The 15,907-nt window shown below is 32.6% G+C and overlaps 2 protein-coding genes across 2 annotated transcripts; one reads left to right on the top strand and one right to left on the bottom strand.

Annotated features, from left to right (window-relative positions):
- Window positions 1-225: 225 nt before the first annotated feature.
- Window positions 226-8,576, bottom strand: LOC140825776 (tubulin-folding cofactor B). The gene is made up of 9 exons (XM_073187730.1): window positions 8,070-8,576; window positions 5,849-5,988; window positions 5,133-5,284; window positions 4,331-4,449; window positions 3,159-3,217; window positions 3,040-3,081; window positions 1,931-2,064; window positions 1,506-1,575; window positions 226-549 (listed from the first exon to the last, which is right to left on the bottom strand). The coding sequence occupies exons 2-9, from the start codon at window positions 5,951-5,953 to the stop codon at window positions 502-504; spliced, it is 729 nt and encodes a 242-aa protein (XP_073043831.1). The 5' UTR covers window positions 5,954-5,988; window positions 8,070-8,576; the 3' UTR covers window positions 226-501.
- A 5,203-nt stretch (window positions 8,577-13,779) lies between these two features.
- On the top strand, window positions 13,780-14,990 carry LOC140828115 (uncharacterized). The gene is made up of 2 exons (XM_073191096.1): window positions 13,780-14,166; window positions 14,554-14,990. Exons 1-2 carry the CDS (start codon window positions 14,028-14,030, stop codon window positions 14,763-14,765), a joined length of 351 nt encoding a protein of 116 aa, XP_073047197.1. The 5' UTR covers window positions 13,780-14,027; the 3' UTR covers window positions 14,766-14,990.
- Window positions 14,991-15,907: the final 917 nt, after the last annotated feature.

The raw sequence follows: 15,907 nt of genomic DNA, 5'->3' as shown, positions 1-15,907 counted from the left end.
AAATGGTACAAGAAAAACGAAGAGAGAAACTACGATCCAAAAAATTTCCACATTTGCATAAATGCTCTATAGAGGAGAGAAGAAAAAGTCAAGAAGAGCAAACGGTGAAACATTTTAAGACCAAGGAAGCGCGGAGAAGAGAAAGTTGAGTGTATAATGGTAGAGAAAAAAAGGTTAAAAACTTGAAAATATTTTTTTGGTTATAAGTAAAATTGTCCATTGACATAAAAAATTTAAAATAATCACTATATTAATACATCTAACCAAACATCTCGAAAATTACCACGTATCATTTTTTATCTATCAAAATTAACATTTTATAAATAATCTCTTTGTAATGATATAACTCCAACCAAACAGCAATGATCCTTGGTAAAATCCACTTTTCCTATTTATAGAAACTTGATCCAGCGTATAATACGAGGATCCGAGAAAAGTGATTCACAGTACCTTTCTCCTTGTGCATGGAATAGTAAACACAAATATACGTTGCATTTTGACTTATACTTCCTCTTCCTCAAAAGGATCACGTTCTGGAAAGTCGCCAACCTGACATGAACAAAATTAGAAGTAGAGAACAACACTCTAATTATTTAGCCACCATCAAGTAATAAGGCAGGTAAATATCGAAATCAGTCAACGCCGCGAACATCCATGGAAAAGATTGTTTCCCCTATATAGAAATGCAACTCCTCCCACCAGGGGTGGCCCTGGCGCAGTCAAGGAGGCGGAGGCACTGCACGCCAGAGAAGGCCCCCAACTTTTTTTAAATTTTTGTAATTTTATTTTTGTTTTGGTATTCCTAAACTTTAATTCATAAAACCTAATGATGTTCAATTAAAAATGAAAGGTAGAGAAATAAGTTTTTTTCTAAATTAAAGTTGTTCAAGCAAAGATTGAATGTGTATTAGCTATGATTTCAATTGAAAATTAATTTCTAGAAAAACTTAATTATGAAATATCGACAGAAGACGTTACAGCTAAAAATTCAAGATCAAATTTTCACAGTTTTTCATAGTCAACTGTAATAGATCTTTTCTGGCCAGACCCTTCAAAGTCTAAGATTGGCCCTGCCTCTCACCCTGGCTACCCTTTTATTTTACTCACTAAACCATATCTTGGTTTCCATCCCATGTTTGCCATAACATAACAGCAACAAAAACAAGAAAGGAAAGGCAGGGGAAAATGTTCTCATTTTCCAGCTCATCTGCATTCTGTTGGATCGTACACTAAAGAGGAAAATGTCGGTAATAGGTAAAAGGATGGGATCCAGATAAATGCAACATTGGCCAATTATTTTCAGAAAATATTTTAACGCAGATCCAAGCAGCCTAAATTTTATTGATTAAAATATATCTCCTCCACGGGAAATTTGAAGTTTCAATTATTTTTTCATAGATAAGCAAGAAAAACCACAAGTTTTTAAGGCATGTAAATGTCCCACGCCTCTCTTCGGCATTATATGAGCATCTAGGATTTGCAAGTATATAGATAGGTGCACAAACCTTCACTTTATCTGGTCTGACCATTCCACCGCAAAGAGGAGGGCAATCAAAATAACGCTTTCCTTTCACCCTGCGAAAATTGAATGGAAGCTTGACTCAAGCTCCTTGAACATTTTCCTATAGATACCCAACCTATATCTCCACATTAAAAATATTTTAATTCATCCACATTTCAAGATAACAAGAATTGGAATTCCCAAGATTTAAATTAAGAATATTATTGGTCGCTCCACAAGATTTTGTTAATGGAATACATATAAATTGGGTGGAAATTATATTAACCTTAGCCAGCACGGTTCTTAGTCTCAGTTATGATTAATAGAATACTTTTAATCTTTTCATGGCTATAGATCATTAAAAAAATATTAATATTCAAAAATTGCACATAACTTTTGGAGAAAATGTCAGAGCTGGGAGAAACGTACATGCCATCATGTTTTCCCAAAGGTTCATCGTACTGAACTCCAACCCAGAAACCAGGTGCAAGAGTCTCTGCAATGCCTACAAATTTGATAACCCCTCTTCTCTCTCCAGGTTCAACTTGACATCTATCTCCGATCTTTTACGTAAGATAAAGATAATGAAACAAGTCAGATCTGGATGTGATATGATCTCAAAATATCAAACTAGATGATAAAACAGCAGAACTGAAAAGCTTGGGTACTTAACAAAATTACAAGCCTGCTCTCTTTCAAATGTCATCTAGATCTGAGCCATTGAAATTTATATGCTAGTAGTTGAATGGATCCACTTAGAAAAAATCATTCTCCTCTCTGTATCAAATGGCTAAGCCAACACGCATTTGAAATGGAAATTGTTTCCATCTAGGACGAGTAAATTATCCGGATAGATATTTTCTTAGAACAATCAAGCAACAAGGAGGATCCTATCCAGATAGTAGACTGAAAGAACTTTTGGCATCTTTGGTATTAAAGGTAGATTACTTTCTTGTTAACCTCGCTGAGTCATGTGTAAGACCGGCGTAATGCTCACCTGACATCTAGAAATTACAGTATAACTGACTTGGAATGCTAATGCTAACAGAGCATGGAACACTTCATTAAATATCTTTATAAAATTCGAATGTGATATGCGTCATTGACGGTTACGCAATGCGGTCATAAGTGTATGATGTAATCAAAACCACAAGTACAAAAATTACTAAGCCTCGTATTTGAATGTTAGTTTTATATTGAAGGAATCGAACAGTCCCGAAAAACAGAGGTAATGAAATAGCCCTGCCATCATAAAAAGGTCATGTCATGAAGTTTGTTCCATGCAAGTCAAGTGCATTAAAAAAAATTGTGTTGGATTTATCCCGTGACTCCCACCTCAATCATCAGAAAGAAAATGGAAGATAAAAATATATAAATATTCAAGTATGAACATGAGTATGGTGGGTTCAAGAAATTGTCGTTTATTGATAGATTTGAAAACAAATCTAATAATCAGAAGTCACAAAAAGTATCAGATCAGGACGTATCAAGATTTTCAATTTGTCATTAGATAAGGTAAACAATTTGATTTTTCAAACCTTTATATTCGCACAGAGGTCTTCCATGTAGTTGTCTGAAATCTGTTAGCAGGAAATAATGATAAGGTCAAAATATGAAATAATCAAGAGGCAAAAAATAATATTCTGTAGTTTTTTACTTTAGACTCGTGACTGGACTGTTGACGTCCCAATTTTTCTTTTAACTTTCTGTAAGTACCTGAAACATGTGATGATAAAATTACTCAAGGCCGTGTAAAGAAAGCATTTAGCGAACTGAGGATAAGAATTGTAAACCAAATGATGAATACGAGGCATTATCACGTGAAAATAAAGAAAAAGTGTACCAACATTATAAAGTCACTGAGACAAAAGGAAATGGCATTTAGAGGGTCAATATAGAGTTGGCCAACAAAACTGATTAATTCTATAACAAATTTTTCGTATGCACTAAAGAATCCCCCAACTATTATAATTGCTTTTCCATAATGCTAAATACACGATCAAAGAGTTGCTTTAATCTCAACTAATAATGTGATTCTACTACTTGATAGACAGTGAAAAGAAATATTTTTTTAATAAATTTCTATATATTATAATTAGAAAATTGTATGACTTGGATTTGAAAAGCATTTATAACTTAATATTTAGATATGTATGTTTTAGTCTTATAATTTTATCATGCATTTTATTAAAAAAATCAGACAAACTGAGAGAAAAAGTATTCAATTTGTGACTTGTGCTTTGAAAAATACATATGATGTTCTGTATTTCTAACAGCAACTATTTATTGTATCATCAATCAAATGTTTAAAAAATAAGAAGAAGTGGTTATTTCTTGGGATATAGATCAGACATCATAGATATATCGAAATTTACAAGAAAAAAAAATCAAATAGAAATTTTTGTACCAAATTTGAATAATTGAAGTAAAATATAATGATAAAATCCGATTACCTAAATTACTGGCTATTATGATAGCAAATTGAAGAGATGATAAACAATGTAATTGCTTTGTGTAACCAGATCTCAATACAATTTTTTTTAAATGAAGTTATTTATCTTTGAAACTATTGGGCTTATATAGAAGAATAAATTCTGTTTTTTGTTTTTATTTGAAGTTAGTTAAATAAAATATCATATCAGTAGGCCCTGAGGCGACACCACATGGTCCTCATCTCAAGTACGGGCCTGCTGCCGAACTGCTCTAAATATTATTCAATCCTGTCCAACAGCTTCTTGTGATGACCAATGGACTCAATGTACTCGAGTGTCCTAATTTAGCTCCGTAACCTTTTAAAAATAAAATCGGTCTAGCAAGAAAATTCCATACCATCAAGTTTGTCATATGCTTCTTCCGAAATTTTGTATTTCTCCACAAGGGAAGGGTTATCCAGCCAACCACCAGATGTTATAGATGATGGGTCGATATCAATGACATGCAGCCGATAGCTGGCAAATACAACCATAAATTGTTAGATAGACGAGGTCTATAGCACAAACAAAACCAAAAATACAAAATTATATCAGAGTTCAAATTTTTTGGGTATATTAGAACTAGCCTTATTTAAAACAGGATGAAAAAATAAACAATGGAAAGAAAAAAGAAACCAGTGAACAGATTTCAATGCTACAGATTGCCTACATAACGGACAAACAAGTATAAACTTTTCATAAGTGGATATGCATGATGGTTATTCTGTAAAATACATAACTATACATAATACAAATTTAACCATATTCAACAAATAAAGGAAAAACAACACGCACAGAAATAGAATGTAAATTTCAAACTTCAAATCCAAAGAATATGATAAATGGATTATTCTGAATCGATAGAAGGTGAAACATAGCCCCCGGAAAGTACACCATCATGTGAAATCAAATATGACAGTAGAGTAATTCAACTAAACAATATCTCAATGCCCATTATCATGAAGAAAACGGCCAAGAAAACCACAACGCAGGCACGCGAACATACTACCCCCATCCCCACCAACGTGTTCATATAAATAATAGTTTGCAGAAAAATAATACAATTAAGATTACAGAAGAGGAACCAGAAAGCAAAAAGATCACAAGATTATAATAACTCTCAAAAGAAGGCCGAGTTCAACAACATGCAATATACTAACCCATCTTGTGGGGAATAGAAACCAAGAGGTCTTGTGTTATCGCCTAGAACTGAGACTTTGTCCCCTAAATCATCATAAAGCTCAAGGCACATTGAATCAACAGTAGTTCCACACTTTTTCCACAGCTTCTCTTTGACAGCTTCTACAGTCATCTAATAACAACATACAAACACAATTATGCATCAAGAAAATAAAGGCAAGTTGTTTATGTATACCCTCGGATGTTATTTATACTAAAAACCCAATCAATGTAGACTGGACAATTTAGAATGAAAATTTGTTACATCTTTCCCCAATCAATGTCAGATAGTAAAATTTAATTCAACATTTATCAGCTACAGACAAGACAACAAACTCTCCTTATGTGTTAGTCACTTACTCACTTCTACCTAACACCAAATTGGTTCAAATGCCAAGCTTGAAAGTTGAATAGGAATCACTAACAATATTCCACGTGAAAATCGACTGGAGTGGTTATGATGCTCGTAATTAAGGTAAAACAATTTACTAGTAAGAAAAGTTGCAGTGGTGATCATATTCATGGTAAACCTGGATGAGTCAACCTAAACATACAAGGTACTGACTATTAAGAGTTACATTTACAACTTTATTTCATAAAATTGATTGCGATCAGAAGTTTGACCATAACAATAAAACAGAAGACCCAGAGCATCAAGCATCAGTAAGAGAAACTTGATTGGCAAAATGGCACACACCTGTAGAGAGAAACGAATATCAGCAGAAAAACTGTTGATGTTAGAGTGGGTGACGCGTAAAACAACAGAGTCATCCACCGGAACCTGTAACAAGGAAGAAGCCATGTCCTACTGCTCCCCCTTCACAGTGCAAGTAAAATCTGTAATGAAATAAAATGAACACTCGAAATGGTGAGAAAATAAGCAATCCAATGATTTTTTTTATAAACCCAAGGCAGAACAAAGGTCGCTGGTATAGAAACAACAAAAGGCACCAATATGCATTTTACAAATAAACGTGTCTTAGAGAGAGGTATGATGAACAATACAACAACCTTTGCGCTATGAATCTTGTATTGGATACCCCACATATTTGACTGGAGATCCCAAGATCTAAGTTCAAAATGAAAAACTAAATTACAACATTGGAGAAGCACCTTGGAGAAATCTTGTATTGCATACCCAACATGTTTGGCTGGAGATCCCAAGATCAAGGCTCAAAATGGACAGCTAAATTACAACATTGGAGGAACACATTGGAGGAAATCTCCTACCCATTTCATTATGATGATAAAAGGTGTTTCCCGTACAAGGGTTGCAAGCATAGGTTTGTACTTTAATGATTCATAAGATCATAAGACATACAAACAAGTATGTGGAGTATAGCGGAAGTCTATTGACAGATAACTGACATAATTGAGAAGTTTAGTTGCTTCAAAGACGTTTTCCATAGCAAGAATTAGATTAAAACCCCGAAATTGAATCTTGTGCTGGATACCCAACATATATGAATGTAAATCCCAAAATCTAGGTTCAAAAAGGAAAACCAAATTACATTGGAGAAACACCTTGGAGAAAACTCCTTGTACTCTATTTTTCTATTTTGATATAATTTCGTTTAAAAAAAGTATATTGGATAATAGTGGATATGACTTTTCCTATAGCAAGAATTGGATTAAAACCCCGAAATTGAATCTTGTGTTGAATACCCAACATATTTGACAGTAAATCCCAAAATCAAGCTTCAAAAAGGAAAACTAAATCACATTGGAGAAACACCTTGGAGAAAGCTCCATGTACTCTGTTTTTCTATTTTAATATAATTTCGGTAAGGGAGATTTCTCCAAGGTGTTTCTCCAATGTGATTCAGTTTCCCTTTTTGAACCTAGATTCTGGGATCTACAGTCTTCTGTATATAAAGTTAAACAACAACGCTGATAAACATAAACGATGTATACGAATATCTATGAATGAAATATGCAATGTTTGTTTGGCTCAAATGCAATATGTAAAAAAACAGTCAATAAACGATACAATAACAACTGGAACAATGCCCAAGCCAACAATAAATAGGGAGTCACATCGTCACGCAGCTAAACCGCTCTATCCAAATACGTTATGAATGTCGTCATGTGTCCGATCTAACACCCACGACAGCCACACCATGATCCCAATACAAAAACTAACATGTGTTGAATGACAATGAACATCAACAGTTAACAAGAACGATAGGGCTCAAGATGAATGCCTTAATATAACATGTCATATTTCTAAATGCCATAAAATGTTTCAAACAAATGAACATATAGATGAGGTATTTAATATACGTATATTAACGAATCACATAAGTACAAATAACGGGACATGAATATGCATCAATGTAATTTATGTGTTACCATTGCTCTGTTGTAACATATCTAACCACTCAACCACGGTCCAAACGATCAACTTGAACTTCCAACTTCAAATCCTTGGCCTATATTAATTTAGGTTGCATTTGGATTGATGAATTTGAAATACAAAGATTTTGATTATATTTTTATTGTTAACAATGAAACAAATAATGAATCTTAAATGCATACCTTAATCATTTAAACATTGTTACACAAAGTAAAATAAATTTCAAATGCATTCACTACCGGGTGAACTTGAAATATATTTTAATTAACATGAAAACTTATATAAACATGGAATGGGTTGATTTGAAGTAAATCAATCCAAATGCAACCTTAAATAATTCGCTAAGCCCATAAATATTTAATTCGCAGTCATTCCAATAATTCAACTAAAATTCCCAAATTCTCAAAGTCAAACTATTTTCCAAAGTTTCAAGACTATTCGATCATTGGTCAATTTCTCGTCAAACATTCAACTCACTAATCCAACAATAATAGCAACCAATTTAATTTCCCAAAATATCATACCAACTAATTCAGCAATTATTTTAGGTTGTCAAAAATACCAGATTGAAATCGAGTCACTGGATTTTGGAAACCAGATTGAAATCGAGTCTAAAATGCTCAAAAATCGAAGCAACTCGAACTAAACTCGGAACAAAGGCTGATCGCGGCGGTACATCGGCGAAATTCGCCGGTGTAAACAGCTGAGCGACGGGAAACGAGCTAGGCTTGCTCGAAATTGATCTAGAGCTCAAATACCATCGACCCACCGCCTAACATCGAAGAAATCGCGGGGAAAATGGTCGGAAAATCGATGAAAAACAGCTCGCGACTTGGGCTCGGGTTGCACGAAATGAGGCTTAAATTCATAGATTCATGGCTCGAATCAAATATACAGGTCATGGGCTATCACTCATGATGGTCTCCGGCCACTTTCCGGTCAATAGGGGCGATGGAGATGCGAAACCAAGAGAGGGAAAGAGAGACCGAAGGGAATGGGGTTAGGGATTAGGGCTTTCTATTTGGGGATTTCGGGTTTCCTTTTTTATAGCGTGTGCCGTGTGCGTGCGTGTGTGTAGACTAAGACCACTATAACAGTTTATATTAGACGATGGTATTTAACTCGAAAAAGTATCTTATGTCATTTAAAATCTCGAGCCTTAGGGATAAAATTATCTATTACATTTTGTGTTTAGATAATGTTATAATCTAATCAAAGAAGTCTCTTTTACATAAATTATTAAAAATTAAATGTATTAAACAACATTGATTAACAACATACAATTAATCATTAATAAAATGTTTGATTCAATCAATGTCCTAAATATATATTCCGTGTAAATACTTTCAAGGGATGGAAATGTAACAATAAATTATAGTATTGTGATATATATATATATATATATATATATATATATATATATATATATATATTAACCAAAAGAGAATTTTCAAGTGTAAATATTTGACGTAACATTAAAAATTAGTAAAATTGCAAGGAACTGGCGTCAGTTTTAATATTTTAGTGTAAAATTATAAGGAACTAACATTGGCTATGACGATCAAATTTTTACCACTAGGTCAAAATCTATAGTTATCAGTCAAGCTGTAACAGTGTAGAGTCTCATACTAAATGACAAGTGGACATGAGAGGTTGTACTGATGTGGGTGCTAGTGAGCTGGATTGGTAGGCGCGTGAATTTGAGAGGGACTTTGGAGTCATGTCCCCCACTACCGGTGTTGTCTTAGTTCTTCGATATCAGTCGTATCATTGTCCTACAGTTACTGATGTCTCCAATAAAGACATTCTTACCCTTACTCTGTTGTTATTGTTCTCCACAGCAGAGACAGTTTTAATCATTAAGATTTGACATACTTCTTTTACAACTCACATAAATAACCAGATCAAAATGACGCAGTGTCAATAAGATAACGCGCGAGAGTATTTCTCGTGAGATCATCAACCTCGCTACTTCTCTTACATTACACACTTAACCCAACAAAATACCCCCAACATTTTCATTTTTTATTCCTTGCCTCGCTTCTAGAGACTTATAAGACTTGTGATTCTTAGGCATTTATAGATTTATGCCCGATAATAATTGTGTGAGTCTGGAACAATGCTACCCTCCTTACTACTAACCTCGTCCTCAAGGCTAAGAATTGGAGATCGACTCTTGTTATGCTCTTCCACTAATACCTCCCTTTTTCTTTTCATAACTTGTACCAAGAGTCTTCTTCACTTGAGCAATGTGAGCATAATGTGAAACTACGACATTTTCTTTTTGGATTCAGCAATGAAGCCTGCAAGTTCATTATAACCACTATAGAAACATCACATGTTGAAAGAGACATGGCAGCTTGGGCTGGCTTTTCTGGGTGGGAAACCCTTGTATAACCAAATGTTAATGTTATAAAATCTTGCTCCCGGACTGCTATGTGTTGAGTGAATAAATCATATGCGAACATTCAGGATATGCTGAGTGGCTAAGCGCAATACATTATTGATTTCTTATAACATGTCACAAGTGTATGTTTTATATACACTTTTTCGCCAAATTATGCTGCAGTATTAAATTTTAACATAGCATACATCAAATTTTATATTTGAATTTTTATTCTTGTTAGCCAACATAATATGCAATATAAATTACTAGATATAACAGATTAACAGATAAATTAATCTAATGCGGTAAACAAGTGAAAATCGAAAATAAATCAGTACAGGTTTGTGTTATGGAAGCTAACCATTGACACTGATATTGCAGCATAAACTCAAAACCAGAAACAACAAGAGGAACATGAAAAAAGAAATGCAGAAGACGATTACAAAACGAAAGTATAATGTCCTTAAAAGATATCCTCCCTTCCCGTGATGCTGTGAGGATTAGATGGACGTTTGTTTCCTATAATACGGTAGAACCAGCAGAAACTCAGCTCAAAAATTATTAGAATCTTACTATCTCAAAATCAATCATTCTAAATATGATTGATTATAATATTATCTATGAGTTTTTCCATTTTCTTGATTGCAACATTTTCATAGAGATTTTAAAATTAAATAAAAAAATTGATTTGGGATAAAGGATATTTAGTATATATTCTCAAAAAGCAAAAAGAGAAAATATTATAACGAGACACGAAAACTCATGTGAGATGGTATCAAAAGTCATTTTTTGTAAAACAGACCCAACTTATGAAGAAAATTATTTTTTATATTAAAAGTATTATTATTTTGTCATGATAATTATAAATCGAGTCAACTCATCTCATAATTGTAAAGGTTCAGTCAACCCTACCCCTACGGGCACTGCCCGCAAGGGTCGATCCGACGGCTCGGATTTTTCCGAGTCAAATTTTTTTTTTTTTTTACATGGAGGTGGGCCCGGATCACTCATGTGGAGTGATCCGGGCCGTTTATTGCCTGCACGTCAAAGAAACTTACTCCACGAATGACAGTAAACACTGGTTTTATTGAATTTGTGTTATTATAATTGAACCAATCAATCATTCCCTTTTACAGAAAGTTATACTAAAAAAGACACGATAGAGTGAATATATACGTCACGTTACATTATATTCATTATCTATTTATTCGAATCAGGGGTAAAACGAATGTTATATTCAAGAGTCAGAACTAACAATATTTATTTGTATAAAGAAAAAAAAATAAAAATGGTTATAATTTTCTCAAAAAAAAAAACTTTAAAACCTGATATGCGCGAAGATTCCAAATAACGCTGGAAGATCGGACCGATTAACAAATCTACGAAATAAATACGAAAAATGTTAGTACAAAATAAAAAACCAAAACTTCAAAAAACTCACTCGGTATACAAAGAAACATAACAACCGCTATTTGCGACGGGCAAAGTTAAACGTCGCTAATAGCGACGGCGGTTTCATAAACCGTCGCCGATCTCCGTGGGCGACGGTTTATGGAAACGGTCGCAAAAAGCGCCGTTTTTAAAACACACTTTAACTAAGCCGTCGCTATAGAGCGACGGTTCGAGAAAAACCGTTGCTAAAAAATAGCCAGGTATATAAAAACCGTCGCTTATTTTTATTAGCGACGGTTTGGTTTTAAACCGTTGCTATATAGCGATGGTAACAAGAAAACCGTCGCTAATACAGCGACGGTTTTAGTAACTTCCGTTTTTTGTAGTGTACTTTTATAGAATCCATTTTTAGCTGAAAGTTTAATTATTTATTTTTTTGGCGTTTCATTATTTAAAATGCGTATACTTACAATAATGATCTTAGACCACGTGAAAATGAAATGACATTTAGAAAAAACATTTGGCAAGACGAATGGCGGTATCCCATCATTTTAATCAAGTGAAGTGGACATGTATCTAAATTACGTAGGAAATTGAGTTGCAAGAGTTTGATTTGCGCTAGTTTTATCCAATTATTTAAATTGGTTAAATGGAGTTTACGTCTAGTAAATAACTTCCAATATATTTAATTTATCGATCAATTTTAGGTGAATGAGAAACGCGGTTGAATCTTGACTTCTCGTGCAATAATTTATATCCAATATTAATATAGAAAAACCTCCTATACAGTATTTTTTTAAATTCTTTTCGTCCAGATTTTAATTTAATTATATTTTAAATTTTATCAGTGTCAAAATTCACCTATCATTGACATTAATATCGTGACGTGAAAAATATTAAAAACTACGTATATACATGCATTGACAAATATATTGATCAAATTTTCTATATTAACTTAATTATTGATCAAACTTTCAATATTTGTTAAATTAATTTTTATATCACTAATTGGGTTTCAAAATAATAATTAATGAACAATTATAAATCTATTTATATAGTTTTTTTTAGATTATAATGAATAATATAATGAGTTTTCGTGTATTTCTTAGCACGTCTCTAGTTGGGAAATATTCACGTTTTTTTCCATTTCCGATCCTTTGCGCTTCTCGATCCGATGTGTGAAAAGAAAAACGATAGCGACTCAATCCCAAATAATTTGACCAACCTTTAGTGCAAAGAAAATTCACGTTTTTAGTGCAAAATGAGAGCGACTAACTCCACATAATTCGGTTGCGGTGGACCTTACTATAATATTTTATTTTATTTTATAATATTCATTTTAAGGTTAAAATTAAACAATCAAGAATATTTGGAATGATCCATGGTCAATATCTTATTATGTAAACACTCTTATAGAAAAAATTTCGGATTTCGGGTTTTGGGTCCAGTTCCGGATATGATTCGGAACAGGTTTGGAACCGGATCCGGAACCGGTTCAAAAAATGATGAACCGGTTCAACCCACAAACCTTCGGATTGTACATGGTTTCGGGTCTGGTTCCGAGCTTAACGGACCGTTTACAGGTCGGTTCTGGTCCGAACCGGTCTCTTAAGCATGCCTACTCTGGAACTCGTGGCTCATACTCCATGGTTCAGGTGATCAGCCCCCCATCATGACCAAACTAAACGTGAAGAATTCAATTATCTTCTAATTTAATATGTAGTTTATGCTGTATACTTTTCCACGCATTGAAAACTAACATGTTTTATGCTTGTTTTTTAATATTAAAACTTCATCTTTTATGTATCATAAGTTATAACCCTCTTCTCAAATCACAAAAATATTTCATTTTATTTTATAAAATATCGTACAAATATATTTGAATAAATTTGTATCTCAATATCTATATATAACTATTGTATCGTAATAAAGTATTTATTTATCTTTATCTATACTTTTGATTATTTTTGAAAAGATAGACTTTTGAATTTTCAAATATTCGTATGACTACTCATAAGTCATAACATACGATTTTGCTTAAAAATAATTTAAAAGAAAATTACAATATTTGTCTTTTTATTTTTTTTTAATTTTTTGCAATTTTGATAATTTATGTTATCGAAATTGATTCTTAGTCATTAATTTATTTCAATTGTTAATAATTTTAGTCTTTTTTCAACGGTAGTATTGATGTTGAGCTACACATGTAAACATTAATTGATGTTAAGTCAGTGTCGCGTCTGAAACGTTGAACAAAATAGCATGAAAAAAAAGATACCGAATCTAAACTGAAATTTGACAATTTAATAAGATGACCATAATCCAAAAAAATATAAAATACAAATAACCAAAATTGTAATTTCCCCTTAATTTGATTTTAGCACCATGAAAATATAATTTAATCATTGTCCTGCAAAATTCTTAGGTTTGAAACCATCAAATATAACCAACTCCTTTCTCATCCATTCATGGCATTTGACGTTGAAAAAACCAAACAAAACTGTAAAATTCCTCCAATGAAAATCGTTTCTTTTTCGTCAACTGCGACATTAGATTTTTCTTCATCCCCGTTCACACTATTCATCGAAACCACCTTCAAATTCAACCTCCTCTCGTCTTCATCATTACCCTATTTAAACCAAGAAAATGATTCAATTTTTTCTTGTAAAGGATATCAATCCTCTGATCTTTTGAACACAGATTTAAATAATAAAAATTTAATTAAAGGGGCTGGGAAAAAAGATGGAGAATTCTTTGGGAACAGGTTTCATGACAGTTTTCGCAGTTTCCGGCAGCGTGGTTTTCTTAGCCATGCAAGCCCACAAGCGCCTTCTCTCCGATTTCATGAAGAAGATGGAATCCGAAATCAAGCATTCCACAGGTACTAATTCTCTTGCTTAAATTTTTTTTATTTATTTGTTAAAATATTAAAAAATAAATATAAATAAAATGAGATTCTGTTAAAAATTAATTTTAAAATTAGGATGGATAGGGACAAATTAAAGGTCGCCTCTCCTTTCTCTTAAACAATTATATAGATATTTAAAATTAATTTTTCGCCCCATAATTTTTCGATGTTTGTTCTCTGTCCACGAGATTCCGATTCCTACCACTGGACAAGGCCGATTTGTAATTGTAACTACAATCATCCTTCCTCCTATCCTACTAGGAATGACTTTCACCCGATGCAGCTTAGATACATACTATTGGCAAATATGAATTAAGGGCATTTTGTGGTTAATTAATTTTGCATGGACTGTTTAATTAGGTGAAGCTAGAGATGGGAAGAAAAAGGTGAGATTCTCCAACGACGTGGTGGAGTACTCCGTGGCTGAGAAAGGGCGTGACTGTATGCATTTGTCGATTCCGACCGGTGTTGTTGGTCAAAAAAACGATGAAAATTTAGAGGCGATGCCCCTAAACTGGCAAGTTATGTACAAAGGGATCCTTAAACATAAGAATCTTAGGGGGTACAAGTAATTTACATAGAACGAATAAACAATTCGATACATGTATACCCGTAGAGCATAGGAGATATAAGCATAAGTGTACGTAGAAGGCAATACAGCTTGGTTGCTGTTCCTGTATATATACTTCATGTGTAATATTGTATACATCTGTAGGGTTAGGTAGGTCTAGTTTGTATTCAGAAAGAAACTTGTACATAGAATTTGTGTTTTGTCCTAATAAATTTATTTTATTTATTATTATTTTTATTTTGGACGAGGTGTTTGATATAATTGAATTTTGAACTTAAGGAACTCCTCTCGAATTTAATAAGTACCTCCTTGATTATGTCCTCTTCGCCCATTTCTATGCCACCTGATTAATCGGTCCCAATCCAACGAATACTTAGAAGTACGTATTTGAATACGTCATATGATGCCAAATTTATTGCTTTCTATTATGTTGTACGGATGCAGTGAACATTCATCGTAAATCAAACTTATACGTCGAACAATCATATGTAACAGCGATATGGTATATAATTAAATTTAATTATATTGTTGTTCTGTTTATATATATAGTTTATTATTATATTTGATCATGAATATTATTGAATTAAAAAAACAATGAATATAATTTATTTATTTTTATAAATATACATGTACAGAGAATTTTTATTTATATTAATTCAAAGAATATGATACATATATTGATATAACACCATAAGTTTTTATATAATTCAATTTATATATGTTTGCTTGATTAACAAAAAAAAAACTCTTTAAAATAATAAATTATTAATTAATATCTCTATAAATCAATAAATCGCATGATCTCAACATTATTAGATTAATTTAGAGATTTTGTAGCCCCTTAAAACTATAATAAACCCAAATAGTTAGTTATATATATATATATATATATATATATATATATATATATATATATATATATATATATATATATATATATATAACCTGTATGGGTTGGCTAGCCAGTAGCCTCCATAAGGGTACACCTCTGCAAAAATAAAATAAAGGGAAAACAAATATAAAAAAAAATATGATACTCGATGAATGTGAAAATTAATTTAACAAAAAGTATTTAAAACGATTTAAATCATATATAGTTGAGATAAGATTTCAACATAGTGGGTCTCAATTATTTTGTAACAA

Source organism: Primulina eburnea, chromosome 3 (genome assembly GCF_022965805.1).
Source record: "Primulina eburnea isolate SZY01 chromosome 3, ASM2296580v1, whole genome shotgun sequence".
Taxonomy (NCBI): Eukaryota; Viridiplantae; Streptophyta; class Magnoliopsida; order Lamiales; family Gesneriaceae; genus Primulina; species Primulina eburnea.
Note: the sequence above shows the minus strand (reverse complement) of the source record. Positions and strands in the feature narration are given on the sequence as shown.

What these genes read in the sequence shown, in the direction of transcription:
- LOC140825776 (XM_073187730.1), bottom strand. Translation starts at nt 5,953, where the DNA reads ATGGCTTCTTCCTTGTTACAGGTTCCGGTGGATGACTCTGTTGTTTTA. An exon ending in ATATTCGTTTCTCTCTACAG is followed by an intron (nt 5,285 to 5,848) that starts GTGTGTGCCATT and finishes TGTTGTTATTAG; the next exon opens with ATGACTGTAGAAGCTGTCAA. An exon ending in ACCTCTGTGCGAATATAAAG is followed by an intron (nt 2,065 to 3,039) that starts GTTTGAAAAATC and finishes CTTACGTAAAAG; the next exon opens with ATCGGAGATAGATGTCAAGT.
- LOC140828115 (XM_073191096.1), top strand. Translation starts at nt 14,028, where the DNA reads ATGGAGAATTCTTTGGGAACAGGTTTCATGACAGTTTTCGCAGTTTCC. An exon ending in CGAAATCAAGCATTCCACAG is followed by an intron (nt 14,167 to 14,553) that starts GTACTAATTCTC and finishes CTGTTTAATTAG; the next exon opens with GTGAAGCTAGAGATGGGAAG.